Source organism: Sinohyriopsis cumingii, chromosome 19 (assembly GCF_028554795.1).
Source record: "Sinohyriopsis cumingii isolate HCF-2022 chromosome 19, ASM2855479v2, whole genome shotgun sequence".
Taxonomy (NCBI): Eukaryota; Metazoa; Mollusca; class Bivalvia; order Unionida; family Unionidae; genus Sinohyriopsis; species Sinohyriopsis cumingii.
This window is the reverse complement of record NC_142979.1, coordinates 12999068-13021786: the sequence shown is the minus strand read 5'-3', so window position 1 is coordinate 13021786 and position 22719 is coordinate 12999068. Positions and strand designations below refer to the sequence as shown.

General features: G+C 38.5%; 1 protein-coding gene across 1 annotated transcript; it reads left to right on the top strand.

Moving 5' to 3' along the window:
* The first annotated feature begins 15318 nt into the window (after positions 1-15318).
* On the top strand, positions 15319-18826 carry LOC149775149 (histamine H2 receptor-like). Its single transcript, XM_089943376.1, has 2 exons — positions 15319-15699; positions 16667-18826. The coding sequence occupies exon 2, from the start codon at positions 16720-16722 to the stop codon at positions 18058-18060; it is 1341 nt and encodes a 446-aa protein (XP_089799502.1). The 5' UTR covers positions 15319-15699; positions 16667-16719; the 3' UTR covers positions 18061-18826.
* The last annotated feature ends 3893 nt before the right edge of the window (positions 18827-22719 follow it).

Sequence of the window (22719 nt, the reverse complement as noted above, 5' to 3'; positions counted from 1 at the left end):
TATTTCCACATGCGTTCTTTTAAAGTGCGTTGAAAACGTTCGACGATGCTGTCTTTGGTTTCAGAATTCTCGGTGGTGATCAATGAATGTCACGTTTCTTCAATTCTTTTTGGAAAGCTTGGTTTAGAAATTCGGTGCGTTTGTTGGTTTGCCATCGAAGAGGGTGACAACCACTGTTTCAGCACCAGTCTGAGGGCTCGCACTAACTCACTGCTAGATTTAGAAGTCAATGGCACGACCCAGACAAAAGTAGAAAAGACGTCGACGACACAAAAAATTATTGTAGCCACGATTGTAAGAGGCCACATGAGAGACATCGGTTCAACCGGCTTGCCATTGATGATCGATGCTCTCCACTCGGGTGCGACTTCTGGAAATTTTCGTCGAATGGGATTGTTTAAAGAGTACCTGGCTTGTTCTTGTAACTAGCGTTGCACTTGAGGTAAGCAGTCACTTTTCAGTCTAGTTTTGGTAGCACGATACAATTTTTGAACTCCTCCGTAACCTGCACGATGGGATGGATCGTAGTAAATGCTGGCTAACACCTTCTCCATTTTGAAATAAGTCACCCACTTTTCACAGATGCTACTTTGGATGGGGCGAGATTATGGCTTAGAAACGGCTTTACGTGTCCGACGTGCCCTGTAAATAGAGGCCGAGGGAAGTGGTGGCGGTGGGGGTGTTAATGGGATTACGTTGGTCTTCATTTCTTTATCACTTTTTGTTCACCATCTTTCTCATCGATATCTGTCGTTTTAACCCAAGCTTTAACTTCATCTCGTTGAGGAGTTGTGGAAGGGTCCAATAAGGACGCTGAATTCTTTTTTAGGGATGATAGCTACTGGCAGTGTTAGAAAGACGTTTCGTGCCTCTTCTTCCTCTGGCATCTGTTTTTGACCGCTGGGGGTGGTGAGGGAGGTGGTGATGAACTTTTCATCGGGGTCTTAAAACCTTTCAGAGTAGGTAGAGCTGTTTCTTCTAAAACTTTCTGGTGAAAGAGTTACAGTTGTTGCAACAGTTGCCCGTCCCTCTGTGATTTTTCCGTTTCTGCCAAATCGCTGAGATCCATCAACGTTTGCAATTCCTGTTGCAACTGGGACATATCGGTCAAATAAGGATTGGGAAGTAAATGCGGCGTCTGTTGCTCTTGCCAATGCTGGAATTCCAACCATCATTTGTAAGGCACTAACATTTTCGTCCTTACATCAGATTCCGAAGGTCACGTCTGAGACCTTTTAACTCCAGAGGTCCCTTTTATCTTCTTGGTCATTTTTAATCTTGCTCACATGAGTCCTTCCAGCATTGTTCCCAATACTCATTTCAGCATGGGTCCTAACAATATGGGCAAAATTCATTCGCGTTGTACCAACATCTTCTTTTGCGAATGGCTTTTTCCTTTCGACCATTTGGCGAAGAACGTGTCGATGTTTTGGCTAAGCATTCTTTCTGATGTTGAGATAAAGGTATCGTGCCTTTCAAGACATTCGGGCAACATCCACACACTGTATGGACGACGTCTTCAGAGGAGGTTTGAATGAGTTGTTTTCGCATGGATTTAGGGGCCTTGGACAGGACGGACAACACATCCTAAAATTTGAATAAACGAGGATGAAATCCTTTTTCTTTTCTTCTCTTTGGGGTTAGAAGATGGATGGCTTGGAGGGTGGTTAATATCTTTGTTTGTTTACGGACTACAAAAACACTGATTTTCATTCTTTACCGCACGTTTGTTTATACTGCAATGCGTCGCCACGGATTGTTCTTACGTCGTATAAACTTGATAACAGGTAGCACGCATCTTGGGGGGGGGGGGTTGCAACGGACTAAATCTAGACAGTTCTTCCTTGGATAAATCCAGTAAACTCTATAACATGTCTGATCTCTCTTGGACTTTGATTGTTTGGGGCAGATACTTTGTTAACAGCTGGTGACACCACTAAAGAGGCGGAGGGTGTCACCGCTGGAGGAGAAGTTCTTGGAGACGCGGATTTCCATTGTTTCATCAAATGAGGAAGAACGGGTCTAAGATTGGATTTGGCAGGCCTCACAAGCAAGGGGTTTTGACCTGGTATAGACCCCATTGCACTTTTCTGCTAGGTCCGTTTGGCTTTCTTTGGAGTGGCTTTATCTTGGGGAGGACTTTGGGAACTTCGGGATCCCATTTCAAGAGGGAACGAAGGATAACACCTCCTAGACAACCTCTACCTCTAAGTTTCAAAGTAATTTGCTTTTTGGTTTGATTTTCGAGGCGGAGATCTGCCAGTTGCGTCTAGGCTACTTTGTTTCTCTCAAAAAAGCATTTGCTTTGATGTGAAATGATGTTGTTGTTGTTGTTGATGTTGTAGGGTTTAACGCCATTTTTCAGCACACGATAGGGCATACATGGCGGCCAGTATTAATGGTGGAGGAAAGAACCACCGACCCACGAGAAGCTACTAGTAAGCTTTCTCACATACCCACATTAGCCGAATCCGAGACTCGAACCCACGCAGACAGAGGTGAGATGGCAGTGATCCGTAACGGAGAGCGCTTTAGACCTGTCGGCTACTCGGGGCCCCGATGTGAAATGTGAATGATGTCTTGTAGTTATTGATGTGCTGTCTCCATAAACCATCGTAAGACATATCTGAGACTGGCTTCTAAGACACGAGCGCGTATTTGGGGATTTTTTCGCGAGTGATGCCGAACAAGGCACGAATCAATTTGACTGGAAGATGAGATTGAAGGTATATCATGCTGACTCTATATGAGACAGACCCAAAGTGTCCGAGGTTTTTATATATTTTGTTGTTGTTAAGTCGACACCAGGGTCTGTACACGACAAGCCCTCATCTTGGCACCAGTCCTGAAACAGACGGATAGGAAAAGGCAAATAATCGGAGGTAGTAGGTTTTAAATCCACGAGTAAATAGGCGTGTAGGGTTTGAGTGGCATCGTCGTACTCAGAGTGAGCCATGGCGTTCCTCACTGTTTGGATAACATTTGCACATGCGATTTATCGCCAGGGTTTTAAACAAGACCACCTAATGAGCATTGAGGCTGATAGTTCGATGGTCTTTACATTGTTGAAACAAATTTTGGTTGATGTAAATGACACTGGCATTACGATGATGCCCTTTGCGAATAAACCACAGTTTAATGTCTTCTCTTAGAATGTCGTCGAAGATGACCAGATGGGTTTGACTGGGGTCAGAAACAATCCCGTCGTTATCGGCAGGAAAGCCTTCTAAGAAGGAATCGCCTTGACATTCTCACAAGATCCTGTACGACGATTGCCACTCTTTATAACACCACACGATCTGTTGAGATGGACGATCGATCAAATGATGTTTATGTTCGATCAAACATTTGACAAATTCGGTTTTGCCAGAACCGCTATATCTGGCAATTAACATGTTAAAGGTATGGCGAAGACACAAGGCTCGCCAACTGGCACAAAGTATTTGACGATGACTTTGAAAGTGGAGGAAGAGGAACCAGAGACAGAAGAAGTAGCCATAGTGCAGGGAATGTCACTTGTGACAGCACGACAAACAAGTCTCGAGTTTTATGTCTACCTTGTAGTGAAAAGAATTTGTAACAACAAACCACTCCTTCTCGCCCATGTCCAGTTTAACATTGTCTGACCTCTGTAACTTTTTCAGCTGAATCAGTCCTCTTAAAGCCTTCGGGTACCAGTGGTGTATACATCGGTGACGTAACGGGAGCAATTATTCTTTGCGTTTCACTTGTATTTTGATCACCTCTCTGTACATCCGTTCTCTCGACTCTACAGGCAACTAGAAATGTTCTCTTGTAAAATATCCATTCAATGTCCTCCAAGACTCAGGAACCGTTGAGCCGTGGCCAACAGCCTCTTTTATTTTTGTGACTGAATTAGTGTCTTCCCATAATCAGTCTTCGTTTGCTTTGGAAAAGAGCAGTTTAAAAATGGAGAAATGATTTTGAGTTTGCGTTCCACTTGTATTTTGACCAACGTTCGGTAAATGCATTCTCTCATCTCCACGGACAAACCATAAATGTTCTCCTGCAATGTATCCCTCCAGAGAGTACAGAGGTCGTCCCACTGAAGGTAGTTTGTGACAACGCGGAGTCCATCGAGCATATTCCAGGTAAGCCGAATCTTTCTGCTTCCACTCTTGAAGTGACACACCGCAAGTGAAGCACTTGACTTTATTCCCTTCGCACATTATATAAGATCCAGCTCTGGCTAATTCTTCGGGGTTAGGTCCTCCAAGACATTTAGACCATTTTCCTTGTTAGGTATGGAATCGATTTTCAAAGTTGCAGTATTCAGGCAAACGCAAAGGGAACGAATATTCGTCTTTCGATGTGGTTACGGTGAAATCCTCAGGAGTTTACTTAGGGTTGGATGACATCCGTAGGGTGGTAGCTACATGGTATCACGTGGATGATGACATTAAAAATAAAAACCAGTAAAGAATAATGTGTTCTGTAACGAGTGGCATCGCTTTTGCATTCGTCAAGTTTGACACGCACATGATCACTTTCCATGGTAGGTGTAGTGGTAGTAGTAGTCATAGCAAAGTTCCCATAATGTGGTACTGAATCCCAGAGATCACGGCGTACTTCATCGCTCTCGTCGCAAGGAACAGCATCGAACTCCACTTGAGAATCACCGAAATTCAATAATGTCTCTTTACAATTATTTATCTTTCGTACTTGGTCCTCGTAGTCACAATGAACTATCGGTCTTTGACGTGGTCCCATTTTATATGCTGACCAATATCTACGTCTCCGTACGGCAAATTGAAATGATTGGGAAGTCGCATTCGCTTTTGGTACACGATTTTATACACTTTTTCTAAATACAGACTGACAATTGGGTGTGCGGGTAAACGTACAATCTTGTTCGGCTCGTATGGGATCACTTTAAAGTTTCCACCCTCTCCAGGCTGTAAGGCTTCTCTCAGTACGCCAAAGTTCAATAATCGACTGTTGCGATAATTGAGAGTCAATCCTTTCACTTTACACTATCCTTGTGGGTCTCGGTATTCGCAGTCGTAATTTTTAGGACCGCCACTAGCAAAACTTAGAATTTCGTCGTCGGGGCGCTCGTCCGTCCAGGCTCCTAAACTGTCTCCTTCGATTGAAGGGTAACAGTGACCCAGACGATCGATGTAGATGCAATTGTCCGTGTCAAAATACAACACACGATCTCCTAACAGTTCTAAAACTTCGTGCAATTTTAAGCGAGCATGGGCTTTCACGTAAGCCGCAATAATGACATTTCTAAATTCGTCGGCTTCTACAAAGTCCAGTTATTCTTCGTAATTGACCAAGATCAAGTCTTCACGTGTTTCATGTGTTTGGTTTTGTCGTGAATCATCTTGTAGTAGCGGAAAGGTTCTGTCAAAAACTCCGTCTTGTGTAAACACGGTCGTTTTCCCATTTTCCCCCACAAACAATTCAACATCATTTTGGCAGATGATCACCTTCCTTCGTTTCTCTCGATGTGGTCTAAAGTGATGCCTTCCCGCTCCCACTATTTTTCTTTGAATTTATTTTGGTCTTCAGGAATGTGGCACCAGGAAGGATAGCCAGTGGCTTTTTGTTTCAGTTTCAAAATGGTCTCCAAGCAGACTTCGAAAATGCTATTCTGAGTCTCGTCACCCTGGTGGTATTTTGCTGTTTTGGGAAAGTGGTAAATTTCGTAAACAGTTGGCATACCAGTTCCAGAGCTTTGAACAATTCCACGCTATCCAACGTTCCCGTCAGGGTGCGTTCTTCCTGGGTGTGTTGACAAGACTGGTGACTTCACGAATCGGCACAGGTACGAACAAGAGAAATATCAGTTGTCCTTGGAAATGGTGAGTTAAAACGGGATGGTACAATCCCGTGGGAGACAAGACTTTGCACTTGATCAACCCTTCGTATTGTCGCAAGTTGTCCAGGGCGATGTCCTATGATAGCATTTGAAGGTGCCCCGTGGGAAAGTGACGATATTTGCACACGTAAGGAAACAGCGAACACACGTCATAGTATTTGATTTAGTCTCCTTTCTCTTCGTCGGCGTGGTACAGCAAACAGGTTGCATTTGTCCGTCCTCCGTGCAAACTGTCCCTCGCATTCAGTGGGTCCAACAACTTGTAACTTTGCACGATACGTTTAAATTCGGGATCGGTTTTCAAACGGTGATGGCACTCCTGTTCCCACATTTCCACCACTGGGTATCCTTGCTGTTCTAACTTCAAGCGACTCTGATAAGTGGCCTCGTAAAAGTCTTCCATGGTACGTTGTAAAAACTGATTTTTAGTGTCACGATGTGGGTAGCAGATGGGACATCCGTGAAATAGCATCCGTTAAACTCATACACGATCTTGGGGTTTTCTAAGTCTCAGCCATATGTTCCGATGGTCTTTTCGCTTCCTCCGTTGTGGGCATGTTGGATCCATTTGTTTTTCTTGTGACACAAGTAATGTAGTCAGCGTAAGGATTTGACCGGTCATTGACGTTTGGCAAAGTCAGTCCTTTGAGGGCTTATGACAGCCTGTGTATTTTCGGGCATACATCGTTAGCGGTTCACAAAGGAACAAACTTTGGCAATGATACAAACTTCTTTTAAAGAATCGATCCCTCCATGCTCCATGAACAGTTCTCGAAAATACTTTAAAATGTCTTCCAGAAAGTCGAATATTCTGAGGCGTGAGCCTGGTACCAAGCGTAGAAACCTTCTCGTTGTTCGGTAGATGTGTTGTCGGAGTCGTATTAGTGAGCCTCATGCATATGGTGTTGATTGGCTTTGGTATTGAAAAAGTGGGGTAGATAGTCTTTGGTCATTTCTGTCATTCCAAATGTTTTAGGCATTCGGCTCAAAGGCATCGCCAAGTAACTCATCGAATTTTTAAACTGTACCTAACCCACTTGCATGGAAATGATTTTGGCTCCTTCAAAGTCACTTTAGAACGTTCAGTGCCTTGTTCTGTATAGTATCTCAAAAGAAACTGTCCATCGTATCCCGAGAAATTGTGAGCTATCACCGTGGCATGGCGATGATAATCTTCGTAACGTTCGATGCCCTCTTGACTCCACGTCTTGTCGATGGGGTTTTAAATCCATTGGGCGAAATCGGCTAGCGTGTTCGGTCCCCGAACGTTTTTTCCACCTCCTCCAGGAATCTTGCTGCAGTGAGGGCAAAGGACTAAATATAGGTTCTTGGATGAGCAAAGCAGAAACTAGGAATATGACTGCCGGTCTCTTGCATGCATTCGAAGTCAAAAAAGATAAAATTGCCTTTCTTCTAGTCATCTTCCTCCTCTTGATGTATGAAATGGTATTTTTTAATGTTGCATTCGAGTTCCAAGTCCACGATATGGCGACAAATTTGACATCGTTTCTTTCCTGAACATACTTGTGCCTTGCCACTGTTGGTACGTATGCCTTGTACACAAGTAGGGACCAATCTTAGGAGTTGCAAGCACGTTTCTGCTGTGAACCTTGCTTCTTCAGATGTTGTTGGTAGAAGGCAGAACTGACACAAATGTGAGGACAAGCAGGGTAATACACGCGTGGTTGTCCTTCGTCAGGACATGATTGAGAGACCAAACATCCTGAGCGTTTCAATCCACAGTGCTTGTGTTGCTCTCGATTGTTATAGCCATATTTACATTTCTCACAGTAAAAATGTCATCTCAAGAATCCGGTGACATTAATAGCATTGAAATCTTCATCGTGATGATAGACGTGAATGCATTTTCCGTCTGTGAAATATTTGCCTCGAAACAACAAAGAGCCGCGCGCCTCTTGAGGGAGCCCTTTCAGTGTTTCGCGTGGAGCCAAGATGTCTTGGACATTTTGATATTTCAGGAATGCCACAGGGAGTGTCTTTGAATAGGCCCGCTTGCTGTAACAGGAGTTCTGATTCTCTTCATTTTTTGGCACGGATAGATTTTCGAATAGTTTTCCATGCTTTTTTCCATTCTGCCGTATCGTTCTTGTCGGCATACGTTCGTCCCACTACGATGGCACCGGCTAAACACATCCGGTCTTGAGCGTTGTTAATTTGGACGAGGCTATGCTTGATGATACGAAGGTCGTCCACCAATAACACTTTTCTGCGTTGTCGGGGCCCATGGGGAAGATACACGTGGGTCATGACCAGTGTGGCTTTTCCATCGGTGTTGGATTTTTGCACGTGTTGAATCTTGTCAATGACTTTGGAAGGTGTCAATTCTGCCAGCCTGCTAAACTCAATCCAAACAGGGCACTTCTAACTGTCGTGATGAATGGAAAGTCTCAAGCGATCGTCTTCTTTGGCTTCACATTGCCGTTTCGGTGTGGTTAACAAAGAATCCTACACCTCGGTGATGAACCCCTCTGCTTTCTCCGACTTGAAATCTTTAACGTTCACCGTGTACGTATAGGCTGTCGTTCTAAATTTTCCAGAGGAGCGCTTTTCTGTCTCTCGAATGTAGTAGTACTTTTGAAGAGTTAATGGTGGACTTTGGTTGGGTGTAGACTCTCTGGGTCTGGATACTGGCTCACTCATGTCATCTTCAAAATCACTGACGTGAATTTAAGCCAAGACTTCAGCTACTGTGCGAGGCGATAAATCATGTTTCTGTATCTTACTTTGTTCTGTTTTCTCCACGAAATGATGCGATCGTTTCATCTTGAGTCCAAAAAGTCGAATGAATACATTTTAAACGTCATGGTTCCCTATAATTATATCAAATCAGTGACTTCCCTATATAAAGGGTCAGTGTCTTCCATCAGAGTATTCATTTCACTCTCAAACCGACCAGAACGATGGAAGAGTATACACAGATTGAACTTCTGATCAGAGCTTTGGGAGGTGTCATACAAAAGTGTTCTTCAGTCAAGTCGACGGACTACTTCCCCTCCTTTCGATTGCTTGGAATGTACAAATGATATTTTTCAATGGTATGGTCTCAAACTAAGCACTGAAACAATCTGTCGGGACTATGATAAAATGTAAACTCTGTTGAAACGAGGTTTACAACAGGGTGAAAACTCCTATTTCTAATTGTGAATGATAGTTTTGAGATGAAAGACGGTGTTAAATTATTCAATCACGATGACATTATATTTTGATTTAGACAAACAGAGTTGACTTTCTGTCATCAGTCGATGTTGATGATGGAACAAGTTACTGCTGGTGACAGCAGATAGAATAGCTTCCTTAAACAATTCTTATCTTTCTAGCACACAAAATGTGCTATCATGCTAGCGTGTGATATATTCACATTTTACATCAGCCATACAACCATAATTGAACAAAGCTTCGTTTATTAAAAAAAAATCGGTGATTCTCTTTGTCCAACGGTTCATGAATATGCAGAGTCCTTTAACCCAATTATTTATCGTACATAAGATATATACACATAATATAATTGTCCGCTTAATGAAGGTAACGTATACATAAGATATATACACATGATATAATTGTCCGCTTAATGAAGGTAACGTATACATAAGATATATACACATGATATAATTGTCCGCTTAATGAAGGTAACGTATACATAAGATATATACACATGATATAATTGTCCGCTTAATGAAGGTAACGTATTATTGGGCCTTCGTATCTGTAACTCTCAGTTGGAAATACAAGATAATCTCAAATATACTCCAGACCTACCAGAAGAATCCATATCGTTACCATGTTAAATCAGTGTGAATCATTAAACAATCGACATCGCGTGTACTTGAATCATTGCTAGCATCAGCAAAGGCTAGTGCCGTATTTCTATGTATTTATATGACGTAGTTATTTAGCTATTGTTCCTATTTTACACATGCGTGAGCTGACACAGCATTCCTCATTTATTCTGTAAATTGATTCTTTGTCATGATTCAGGATCATTGTTTTTACTGAATTGTATGAATTTGATGTAATCTTTAAGTGGAAATAAAGTCAGTCAGTCAGTGACATGCAAAAGACTGAAACAAAAAAAATTGGCAGTCTTAGACGATTTATAGAATTCCTAAGTGTCATAAGATTGCTAGACTGGTATTAAAAAAAATCAAGTAAATTGCGAAAATTAATTACGGTTTTATATAGCATCTTAAGGCTTTGTATCTAGGCAGTCACAAACAGCAACCCATCTGGTTAGAACACATGATTATGTTACTTTAAAGTTTCGTTTCTAATTACTTAACGTCTTTTATACGGTCAAACTTGGTTTTAAGTGATTAGATCAACCCGTTACCTGCCAGAGGCACAATTTATATTCCATTATTTGGCTTGACATTTTTGTGTATTTTTGTTTTTATTTTTTCTGAACATTGCATGTACAAAACGGCTAAAATTTAAATTAAGATCCTATATAAAGCTGATTACATTTTAGAAATTTGCGGAGATATTACGATGCACTCAGCATGAAATAATGTTGTGTATGACATTTTGTAATCGTTAGGACAAACAGACTTGACTAAATGTTTCCTTTCCTTTCTTGTGTCTTTTCTGGCTCTGCTCTTATATCGATCACCCACTGGACACGTGTGAAGGAATCAGTGAGGTACTTACGCAGATATGTATCGCTTGTCAACTCGCACACTCTAGGCTTGTTTTTTATTTCACAGTCATAGCTCTGCGCAGTAACTGATAACATAAATAGTTACGTCATGTTGCTATTAACAAAATTATTATTTTTACGAGCTGACGAAGATTTTGAATACAGTGTTGAAAACCGATATTGGTAACAAGGGTTCTTCATGTTTTATTTATACTACTGCATTATCAAATAAACTCTACACGGGAAATATTTAAATTACTTTTCTCAAAGTAAGTCAGGAACGATTGGATTTACTAATACGCATGCATACAAAGATAACGTGACGCATTCCTCTTGCATGCTTGAGAAACAAACTGCAACCCTTATGTTTAACAACTACTGTATTTCTTTCTCTCCTATACAAGTTTGCATTTGTTGACCGATTTCATGCTGCTGGTGGTCGGGGAGAAAGGGAGGGGGAAGTAGGCGGAAGCCTAGAGGACTCGAAGGGCTGTTAACAAATATAGGACAATTATTAGTTATTCTCGATGCAAGAACTAGTCCTAACAGGTGTCTCTAGTAAACAGGTGACTCTAGTAAACAGGTGTCTCTAATAGTAGAATGAGCGATAAGTAACTCAAATTTAGAAGCACAAAGGCTAGAACTTTGTGTATGCAAGAGAGTTGTTTCTATTTCCAAATAGAACAGTTTCTGATACTAAGGTCAAATAGCTGCAATAAGTACCAATCAAACAATCTTATTTGAAAAATGTTTTCGTTGATATGAAAAGTAAAGTGTGCTGAGCAAAACCTACTTTTTATAGTTTGCCGAATGCGGCTACATTTATGTGTAGTGACCATGTGAAATCCTGAATGGGAAGTTAACAAGTTGAGCATGTATGTAAAACATAACACAGTGTACGCCCTATGTCACGTGGGAAACAAGGCAAAGCAGTTTTCTTGTACATTCAGTTATGTACTGTATGTGAAGGGATGGAAGTCCACACATTTTGGATTTATACTCAAAGCATAATTTATATCCCTTATCTCGCACTAATCAGTACAAAACATCATGTACTTATGTACTTACCAAGGTGTGAGCTTTCATTGAGATTTTAAAGTACTACAATCGTATACTTTTATTTAACTGGGGGCGGAGTGGGGTTGTTGATTGTACTTTATAAAGAAAATGTTATTCGAATGACTGACACTCTAACAATAGGTAACTTCTTTTAATGCTTCGCTTTCTTTGGGCTTGTTTGTTCGTTTATATTTTTGTTGATTTGCTGGGTTTTTAAAAACAATAATTGTGTAATAGTATTTACTTATTTATTTATGAAGTGATTTTGTCTTGGGGAGGGACATCTAAATGAGATTAAAGAAAATATTAATCGAACATTTTATCCTTTTTGTCTCGTAATCTCCACTATTGTTAGTATGATTTGAAAAATCGTTGTAAATACTGTGGCTTAAAGACAGTCACGGAACAAGAAGAGGACATTATAGGAGTGTTAGATTCATGTGAAATTTATAGAAAGAGCTCCGTTAGATAACATATATAGGCCTAGGACATGATGTATTTTCCAAGAGTTTAATTGTAACACCTATTCTGAAATCCGACTTGCTTTTTGTGTTATTGTTTTTTAACCAAGAGTTGAATTATGTCGTATACAACGATATGGCGCATGTCGTATTTTACCAAGAGTTGAATTATATCGTATACATCGACCTCAGGCATGTGTGTGTGTGTGTGATTTAGATCTTTAACGTAGCTTTAACAATTTTCCAGTCATATCGCTACGGTGTATGCAATGTAGCAGTTTAAAGTGATGGCTAGCACTGGGGCATCATGCCGCAGACATGTAGCATGATGTCCCACCCAGTAACATTATCTTGACACCAAGCCAACCAGTCCTTACACTAACATCATAATGCTGAGCGCCTAGCGAGGCAGCTGTTAATACCATATTTAGAAATCTTTGGTATGAATCGGCCGTGGTTCGAACCCACTACCTCCCGCATCCGTGGCGGATGCTCTAACCACTAGGTCACTGGAGCGGTCAACCTAAGGCATGCTGTATTTTACCAAGAGTTGAATTATATCGTATACATCGACCTCAGACATGTTGTATTATTCCAAATGTTGGATTGTATCATATACACGGGCCTCCGTATTGTTGTATTATTCCAAGCGTTTCGTGCAATCTTGTAAAAATAATTTGAGATTGGATAATCACGTAATGTCAAGGGAATTACTTAAAAAAAACGTTTCGACAAGAGCCAACGTTTTATTTAGCACTGATTAACAATTTGTATCCAAAATGTTATACATCTTTGTATTATCCTTCTTCCATCCAACATTTTAGATGACCTGTAAACGTAATTAGCGCTGTTTGTATCTGATTCGTGTATTAAATGAAATATAAATAAATAATGTTATCTGCAACACGTTATGGAAAAGAAATAATATATATATATATATATATATATATATATATATATATATATATATATATATATATAAGCTGTGACTACAATTTATAAGAATTAGCATTTAACTTTGCATCCCTGAAAGACGTCTTCTTGCTTTAGAGACTTGTTTGTCGTTATCCAAATTCCAATTATCAGCTACATCATAGCGTCAATATATGCATCAATAACATCAACAACTTCAATATACGTCGTGGGGTGAATATGCATCACAGCGTCAATATGCATCAAAATATAAATATTTGGAAATAAAATTTATAATATGAAAGTTCAAATTATCAAAAAAAGCTATTTACGGAGGATTTTATTAGATTTTCACATTCTACAAACGTAGAAAACAGGACTATTTTGGGAATGCACCGATTGACGTGAACGTTTTGAGGGCATTACAAGTTTAAATTTGGCCTTATAGACTCTCGTATGTTGTTTTCTGACCAGAGTACTGTAGTTGCATCGTGTCTTCTAGAATTTGCCAAACCCTTGAGTTTTGTTTATATCGGATGAACGCGGAGGAACTTTGCAACCCTCACAGCTTAATTCATCTTGACGTGAATGTTACCGTCACTCCCTTTATGTGCTTGCTTAGGAAAATGCACTAACACCAATAACACTGAATGATGCAAGCCATAATTTGAGGGTCAACTGTTTGTCAACTTATCTACATATGCATGCATGGCATGTAAGTTTTTGTCTTCGTAAAAGTGTGGATTAGGAATATTTGTCGACGGCACATCAGTACGTCGCAGGTCTTAGTATATGATCAATCGGACCAATACGTAATCTTGAGAATATATACGTACAATATTAAAATGCAACCGACTTGCGTGAATAATCAAACGATCTACAAGTATTATCATGTCTTGTTAACAATGCTTGAAGAAGTTTGCCAAAACAGTGGACACAGGAGACTAACCACCATCTAAAAGCATAACTCTGCATGTTAGAACTGACAAGCTGCGTACGAAGACAGTTTGTGCAGAACACAATTAAGTTTGATACTAAATTACGCTTGAACATGTCTCTGCAGTCACGATACATTCAGACTATCTTGTATAGTCGTCAATATTTTGATGCTAAATTACGCTTGAACATGTTTCTGCAGTCACGATACATTCAGACTATCTTGTATAGTCGTCAATATTTTGATACTAAATTACGCTTGAACATGTTTCTACAGTCACGATACATTCAGACTATCTTGTATAGTCGTCAATATTTTGATACTAAATTACGCTTGAACATGTTTCTGCAGTCACGATACATTCAGACTATCTTGTACAGTCGTCAATATTTTGATACTAAATTACGCTTGAACATGTTTCTACAGTCACGATACATTCAGACTATCTTGTATAGTCGTCAATATTTTGATACTAAATTACGCTTGAACATGTCTCTGCAGTCACGATACACTCAGACTATCTTGTATAATCGTCAATAATACAAACCAATATAATTCGCAGAATTAGGAAATTAAAAAACACACACGTTTTCTTCATTCATCATTCATTTCCCGTCCTTATTTGACACAGCACGCATATAAACAATGGAAGAAATAAAACTGAAATAAAATTTTATCTTAACACGTTAAACAACATTCTCAATACCTTTAACACTTGCGACATGGCCTTGCAAAACTGGCTTAGAGCGTACAAAATGTGTTGTATCGGATTTTTCTTTGACCTACGACGTTAGTCAGGAATATTTATTACACATTTTCTTTCATTAACATTATTTACTTCTTTATATTAGTTTAACTAGTTGTGCATTACACGTAAATGCTATACAATAAGGCATATCTTAAATTCTTTCAAACCCCTCCCCCAATGTTATTTAATTCTCTGCAGACAGTCGGTTTTATACAAGTGTTTGAGTTGAAACACGGTAATAGTTTACTGCTTTCAAACTTTATTGTTGGTTTGTTTTCAAATCGTGTACAAATTCTGATAGGAATGCTTAAGGTATTGTTAGAAATATTATATACGCAACGTACGATTTGCACAGGTGCTAAATCCTCTTCTTATATTGCTGTGTCTTTTATACGAAAGCAACACAGGATCATCGAAACAAGTCAGGTACTCTTAGAGAGATTCACGTTTGTGTGTATTACTAAGCGATTTCTCTTTTTACAGCATACACGTGTTGATGAGCATATCAGCTCAAGGTCTATTACCAGAAACCTCCCGTGAAAATGAGCATCAGCAAGTTGTTGATGAGAAATCCTGCCCCATCTCAAAATAGCATATCAGTCTAGCCGTTGTGCAAAGTTAAATGGCAGGGCGAAATCACTTGAGTTTTTACTAAGGAGGCCCTAGCATCTAGTCTGTGAGCCGGATTCGAGAAGTAATGGATAGGATATATTTATGCTATCGTAGCCTCCGTCAGTTCGTCAGTTGCCGCTCTGTGTTAGGTGTTCGCAGAAACTATATATATACGCTAGTAAGTAAAACGGACTGACATTACAGTTCCTCGTTCTCGCCGAGTAGATGTGTGAGCAGATATCATTCGTGAAGCCGTCTCTATATTTTGACACAGGTGAACTTATCAAACAGCATATCTTAGTAAAATTGAAGAGATATTTGATCTTCACGATACATACAGAAATCGACATCGTCTCTGCTTGAACTGAAAGTTACAAATTTGTGGACTAAATATTTGGGACTTATTTTGACTGCCGTGTGAATATTTCGGACTTATTTTGACTGCCGTGTGAATATAGCGAAAAAGAAGTAAGTAATTTTGTTCTAGTAATATATCTCAACCTGTAAAGGATTTAAGAGAGTTTATATGATTTAATGTGCAGTATTTGAAACAAAGAAAAATGACTTAACTCGAAGTCAGCAATTATATATAAAATATAGTGGTCACCAAAAGGTAGTTGAGCCGTTTCAGCATATGAAACCAGGCAATCAAAGTTCACCTTGCTGACCAGACTGTACAAATAACATGACACTGTATTTGCTAATTTAACTGTGGAGTGCGGACGGTTAACAAATTCAGCCTGATTTCTTTTAAGAGAATCTCACAAAGAGCTTGCAGTTGAAAACACAAGGAAGTTAAAATTTATTATAATGTTCCACTCAGTGAAGAAAACGAGTCTATCAAAATCAGTACGTGCCTGGAGTTATTCAAAAATATTGATATTAACTAGCTGCTTTGGGATGATATAAATAAGATTCGATTTCTGTGTAATACGAAAGCGAGATGCTAATTTTGTTTCATGACGCACATAGGAGGAACGTAACACTTAATTCTTTTGTATCTTATGGGATCATAAATGTGCATGTACTTTAAGAGTTTATTTACAGATTTATCATTTAAATTTTGAATGCTAATAGGTTAGTTTACTTCACTTCTGGATCAATGTTCTGATTACTATGGAAATTTGTTACATATGTTCATTGAAACATACAACAACGATAACGTACCGAACATGCTGCCTCGTCTAATTCAAGATGATGTATTTTCGTCTGATGCCAAACACAATTACATGTAGTCATATCACAGGTGAAATCGTTCTTACCACACCCCGTGAAAGTATACGACATTGTTCCAAAAAACGGTGCTACAAACGAATGTAATACATTTTTTATTTTTTAAAGCTCACAAACGCACTAATGTTTGCAAGAAACGACGCTGTATTTAACAATTATTCTATCTATATGATCGGATTTACTACTTTCTCGTTGATTCCAGATGTTCGTACTGAGGAACGCCATATCAAAAATACTTCCGGATTGTATTCTGCAATGTACATTCATGACAATATCAGTGAGGTGTACAACACATCTATAATAGTTCTTGGGAATTCCAATAACACGGAGATACGCCCGGACCGGGAAAAGGAAGCTGAAAACATGTGGACTTCCGGTGCGGCCAGTACCACCTATGGTATATGCCTGGTGACGTTTGTGGTCATAGGTGCATGTTTAAGTGTGTTCATGATTGTAGCCATAGTTCCAAACAGAAGATTAAGAAAAGTGAGAAATATGCTTTTAATTCATGTTGGAATTACTGGATTATTACTGTCATTTCTAATAAATCTTCTTGTAGCCGTTGTAGGCTTCACAGGCAAATGGTTTGGAGGAAATGTTTTGTGCCAGATGTTCGGTTTTATCCTCTCCATGATAACCATTGTAACAACGTGGACAATTGCCGCCCTAAGCTGGGACAAGTACCATACGATATCCAGCCCTCTTCATCATTCATTTATGGCTACAGCCATTAAAATTATTGTATGCTTTGTAGTATTCTGGGTTGGAGCATGTGTGTTTTCATTACCGCCGTTACTCGGAGGTACCAGTCATTCATTTCATTCAGAGAAAGGGATATGTTTTGTCAGTAATCACAGTGTATGGGGAAAAATCTATATATTTATTTTTGTTTCCATCGCATTCTATATTCCTCTTGGATTAATGTTTTACTGCTACACACACATATTCAAAATTGCAAGGACCCAGAGTAGTCGAATTGCTGCAACCATGATACGGATGGCCAATGTTATACAGGCACCCATAACTCCACCTAATAATCAAGTAAACGGAACCAACAGCAGTCTATCAATACAGGGAACCAAAGCTCTCTGTACAATCTTCCAACTGATCAGCGCTTTCGTATTGACCTACATCCCATTTTCTGTGATACTTGTTTTAGAGGCTATAGCCCCGTCGTTACAGCCAAACATTGCCATATACGCAACAGTAACTACTCTTTTTCTTAGTGCCCCGGTTGTGAACGGATCAGTATATGGAATTAGAAATAAAATTCTACGTAAATCCTTCTATCGTTATATCAGAAGACAATTCCACTATTTGTGCTATAAGGATAAACGCAGAGGAAGCGTCAAATCTTTCAGGTCTTCGTCGTTTCGACTTCAGAAAAAGAACGGGGACATTAGCCAGGGTCTTAGAAGGACCCAATCATTTCCTGTTCGGGGCATGAAAAGAAATCCAAGGCTGCTGGGTAAACTAGAAAATGGAGACGCGAAAATTCCTCTCCAATCAAAACTAAAGCAAACTCTAAGAAGACCTCATTCGTTTAATACACTAAGTGGAAATTGTTCCCTTTCACAAAGAGAAGATGTATGCTGAATGTATGGTACCATACTTTCACTATGTAAGGTATCGGATAATTTATTTCCACATATATCGTACAATGAGTCGTTCATTTATTTATTCGTGTCTGGTTAAAGCATGATACTTAATTCATCATATTTATCATGCGAGAATTTAATTGGTTAGTAAATCTTTTTGAACACTCCGACTTGTTACAGATGGCATGTATATTGTTTACCGGAGTGCTGTAATTACAAACTATAAATGGGTTGATGAAAAACCTAACGAGTTAGTCATATTGGCTAAATACTTAATTTATTTAGATGTCACTTAGGTGATTTAGATAGTCATGCCATTCTGACTATAAATCAATAAAGGCGAATCATATCGTTTGATTGATTGCTAGTGCTCGCGTCTTCAGTAATTATTTTTTATTGAATCGAAACCCTGTAATTTGACGATGGTTAGAAAAATTAAACATCAACGTTTTATGCATTATCTCACCTATGATAATATACATGTCTGCAATGATAAGTTATTAAGCATTGTCTGAACCATATTTAAGACATTATCAGAGTTGCTAGGTAACTATTTTAGGGTAATTCAGTGCACCTTTTTTCCGCCAGTTTGATTGACATAGAAATTTAAGAAAAGACAAGAGAAGTCAAAGAAAGGGAATTAAGATATGGCATGTCTCATTACTTCTTTATTTGTTGTAATATTGGCTTAGATATTAATGGTCAACAATGATTATGTCATGTGCAATTTGTGTTTTAAGAAAAAAGAGTTTTGAAAGGCTTTATTTAGTTTTCGTTTTAAGCTCTTTGTTTCATATACCTAAAATTTTGACGAGTTTCTCGATCGTACATGATTTTAATGCCGCGAAAATGCCACTTCACGATACGCCATTTTAAAACCGTGAAAATGCCACTTGATGGTACATGATTTAATTACCGCCAAAATGCCACCTCCATAACTCTTCCTATCTTCTTAAAGATATTCCAGAACGACACTAATTTTCATGATGACCAGTTGAAAATGTATTAGAATTCTGTGAATTCATATGTATTCCAGAGAATCCAATTGCTTGGTTTTAGAAAATTATATTTTCGTCCCCGCTTAAATTTCATCGAATGGGGAAGTAGTTCTACTGTTTCCACAGAATGAATATTGTTCATTGGGTTTTTAAGTCTGTGGATTGTACCAACCACGAACTCCACGAATATAACGTAGCAGTTGAATCGTGTAGTTTATATCAACGAAAACGCTACGAATATAACGTAGCAGTTGTATCGTGTAGTTTATATCAACGAAGAACTCTACGAATATAACGTAGCAGTTGTATCGTGTAGTTTATATCAACGAAGAACTCTACGAATATAACGTAGCAGTTGTATCGTGTAGTTTATATCAACGAAGAACTCTACGAATATAACGTAGCAGTTGAATAATGGGGAGTTAATCAGTGTCGCAGTTTATGTCAGTACAAAGTGTATCCTACATTTCCATACACAGTGCAATGGCAGATCCAGAAATATCATTGAGGTGGATGGGGAGGGGGAGGGAGTGGCATTAAGGGTGAGTAGCCTAAACAGGTAGACCAGGTTTCTGTGTGAAGAAACCCCTGAAGCTCCTACATTTTAAACGTTTCCAGAGAGCATAATTTTAACCATTGAACTCTAATGTAAACTTATCCCCTGCAACGGCTCCGTTGTTTGATGTTCATTTTTGCCCGAGGAGAGGGGCTTCCGCCTTGTCATGCCTAACCGCCACATTCACGTTCACCTTCCCACCCAGTCCCTACTTCCCTCTACCCCCTTCCCCCCCCCCCAATTTTTTATATCGATACAGTCAGTGAAATATCGTACACACACTGGGTAGGATCAAAAGCTGACCGTGATATGGAAATTACCTGATATAGATCAATTATAACTAACGGCGCTTGCGTAACAACTAGACGATCGTTATAATTGCCTTTACTTTTAAAGTGCCCTGTTTAATAAATAATGACTTTAAATATTTTGTACAATTTAGTGTTACATGTAACTGCAAGATCGGGTTAGTAAATAGCAACTTAAAATAATTTGTAGTCAATGATGTTTTCATTTATGACGACAATGTGACATTTGAAATTGTCAGGTGACATCTAATAGTATTGTCCAAACTAACTTCTTCATGTATATTTAGTATTAGAGGTTACTGATATATTTGACATCTTTCGATATTACTTATGTCAGATGTATTTAGGACTGAAAGTCATGGCTACTATAACGATGTATTCTTGTGATGCTAATTAGGCAATTAAGCCCCATTAACTGTAATTCATTATTTAAAAATAAAAAATAGCAATAAAAAAGAAAACAAAATATAAAAAATAAACAGCGATAATATGAGTGAAAACCTGTTGAACCATAATTATATATTAAATTTCCTCCAAATATGTTCTGTACTCGAAAATTCTTAAACTAATGCCGTCGGATAATATTCAAACTGGACTAACCTCTTCCACAAGGAATTGATGAAAGAGAGCTCTAGAGTCAGGAGTCAAATATTCATCTTAAGTCAGGAGTCAGATATTCCTCTGTAGTCAGGAGTTAAATATCCCTCCGTAGTCAGGAGTTAAATATTCATCTGTCCAATATTTTACAATATAAATACGTTTTGCTTGTTCATAAAATACACTGTACTGTTTTTGTGGGGATTTTTTTCATTTTGCGTAGAAAGCAAGAATCGTATGAGCAAATTATCTCCGATTTATTTTTTAAAATATAAAAAAGTACAAGATTGTTTTTTTCTTTTCTAAACAAAATATGGAGATTCACATCAGTGAGGCTATGCAATGTAAAATCATGCGAGTCATTTTCGTTTTCCAAAATGTGGAATGTCATATGTATAAATGTATAGTTTCTTATTAGAAATAACAAAAAAAAAAAAAAAAAAAAAACCAACAACATATTAATGGAAATAACGTAATAACGTAAGTCATGTTTCTCTACGACAGTTGACTCCCCTATGAGCAAACACTGACTTCAAGCAATACAAGACAGGATACACAGTATCACCCATCCAGATGCGAACTACTTAGGTGCCTTCTTTGACGTCCTTACATATTTTTCTGACGCAGTGATTCAAGCTTTTCTAAATTCATATTCGTTTTCAATTTCATGTATACAGTAAATCTAAACATATTTAAAATCGTAATAGAGGGGCGGCAATAAACGCAACACGGCAATCATACTTTGTTCAGAGTCGGGGGAAAGAAATATTTTGATATCGCTTATGAATAAGTCTCAATCTCACGGTCTCGACATACGCCATATCAAACTCGTTCTTTCCGCTGACTCAGAACAAAACTCGAATACAGTTTTGTGTATTTATTGCTATAAATCTATGTATCTAATTTCGTGTTCCTATAATGGTTTCCTGGGTTCATATTTCTTCCCCGTTAGTCAGAAATATGCGTAAGAATCCACTTCGTATGTATCGATGATGTATCGATGATGTATCGATGATGCATTTAATCGAATCCTCTGATGCAGGCTATTTATCTTCATCAGTTCATTATCACATTTAAACGTAACATAGGGTTTAATTTAGCTAAGTTCTTACCTCCCCTCTATCCTTAGACATAACGCATTCATTTCCTCAAGCTTTGTTATATAGAGTAAACATTTTAACCAGTCGCTGGCACTGAAAAATATGCAAATTAATTAACAAACGATATATCGAAATACATGCAAATATAATTTGTTAAAGATAAATCCATTAAAAACAAGTCTGAGAAAAAAATTTAAACGTTTCTTGTTCCGTGATCATTAATGAGCAAGTACAAAAGATAAAAAATATCTTTGAGTCAGAATTTTCATCACTTTCTTACACTTCATTTTCCATTACATGATCTCAAACTTCCCTCTACACTGCCTTTCTGTTTTTCAAGAGGCAGACTTTGTAATTCTTTTTTATTTTACATGATCTCTCATTTCTATCTCATGACCTCTAAACATTTAAGCTGGATTTGCAGCATGTACATGGTGAAATTGTATCGCATAAAATCAGATGAATCTGATATGCACTCAAGCGAATCATAGACGCCGTGCATATGGAAAAGCAGAACACTTGTATCTGGTTGTAATATAAAACTTATTTAGTGCTGAACTTCCAGAATTAATATGCTCCGTTACTGAGATTCAGTCAATTAATTAAGTGATGTTCTAAACATGCTACATTGATGGCAGAGAGAAAACAGTTCGGTTGGTTATGTGATAAACATTTACAATGTACGGAAACACATCATGTATACGCAATGTAATATTATTGGATTATCATGGACTTTTCTGGAGAAATTTGGGATGTTGTAAAGCATAAAATTCCCTCACTTCCTCATTCTTCAAATAAAATTTAACATATTGGTGATTTGCTCAAACAATTCGAAGCGTTTCTTTAAAAAGATTCTTCCTCTCCACCCCATAAAACCCCCAAACGTGATAGTATAAAAGCAGAAAGACTTTTGCAATCTTTGACCTTCAGCTGGAACGAAAACTGAACGACCTGTTGACCTTCAGCTGGAACGAAAACTGAATGACCTCTTCTTTATGTCCTGCTGAGTATAGCTACTATTTTATTATTGAGCAATACATGTCATTCGGATCGTTTCGGCACTTATGATGTTCTTCAGATACATCACAACCATTTTGA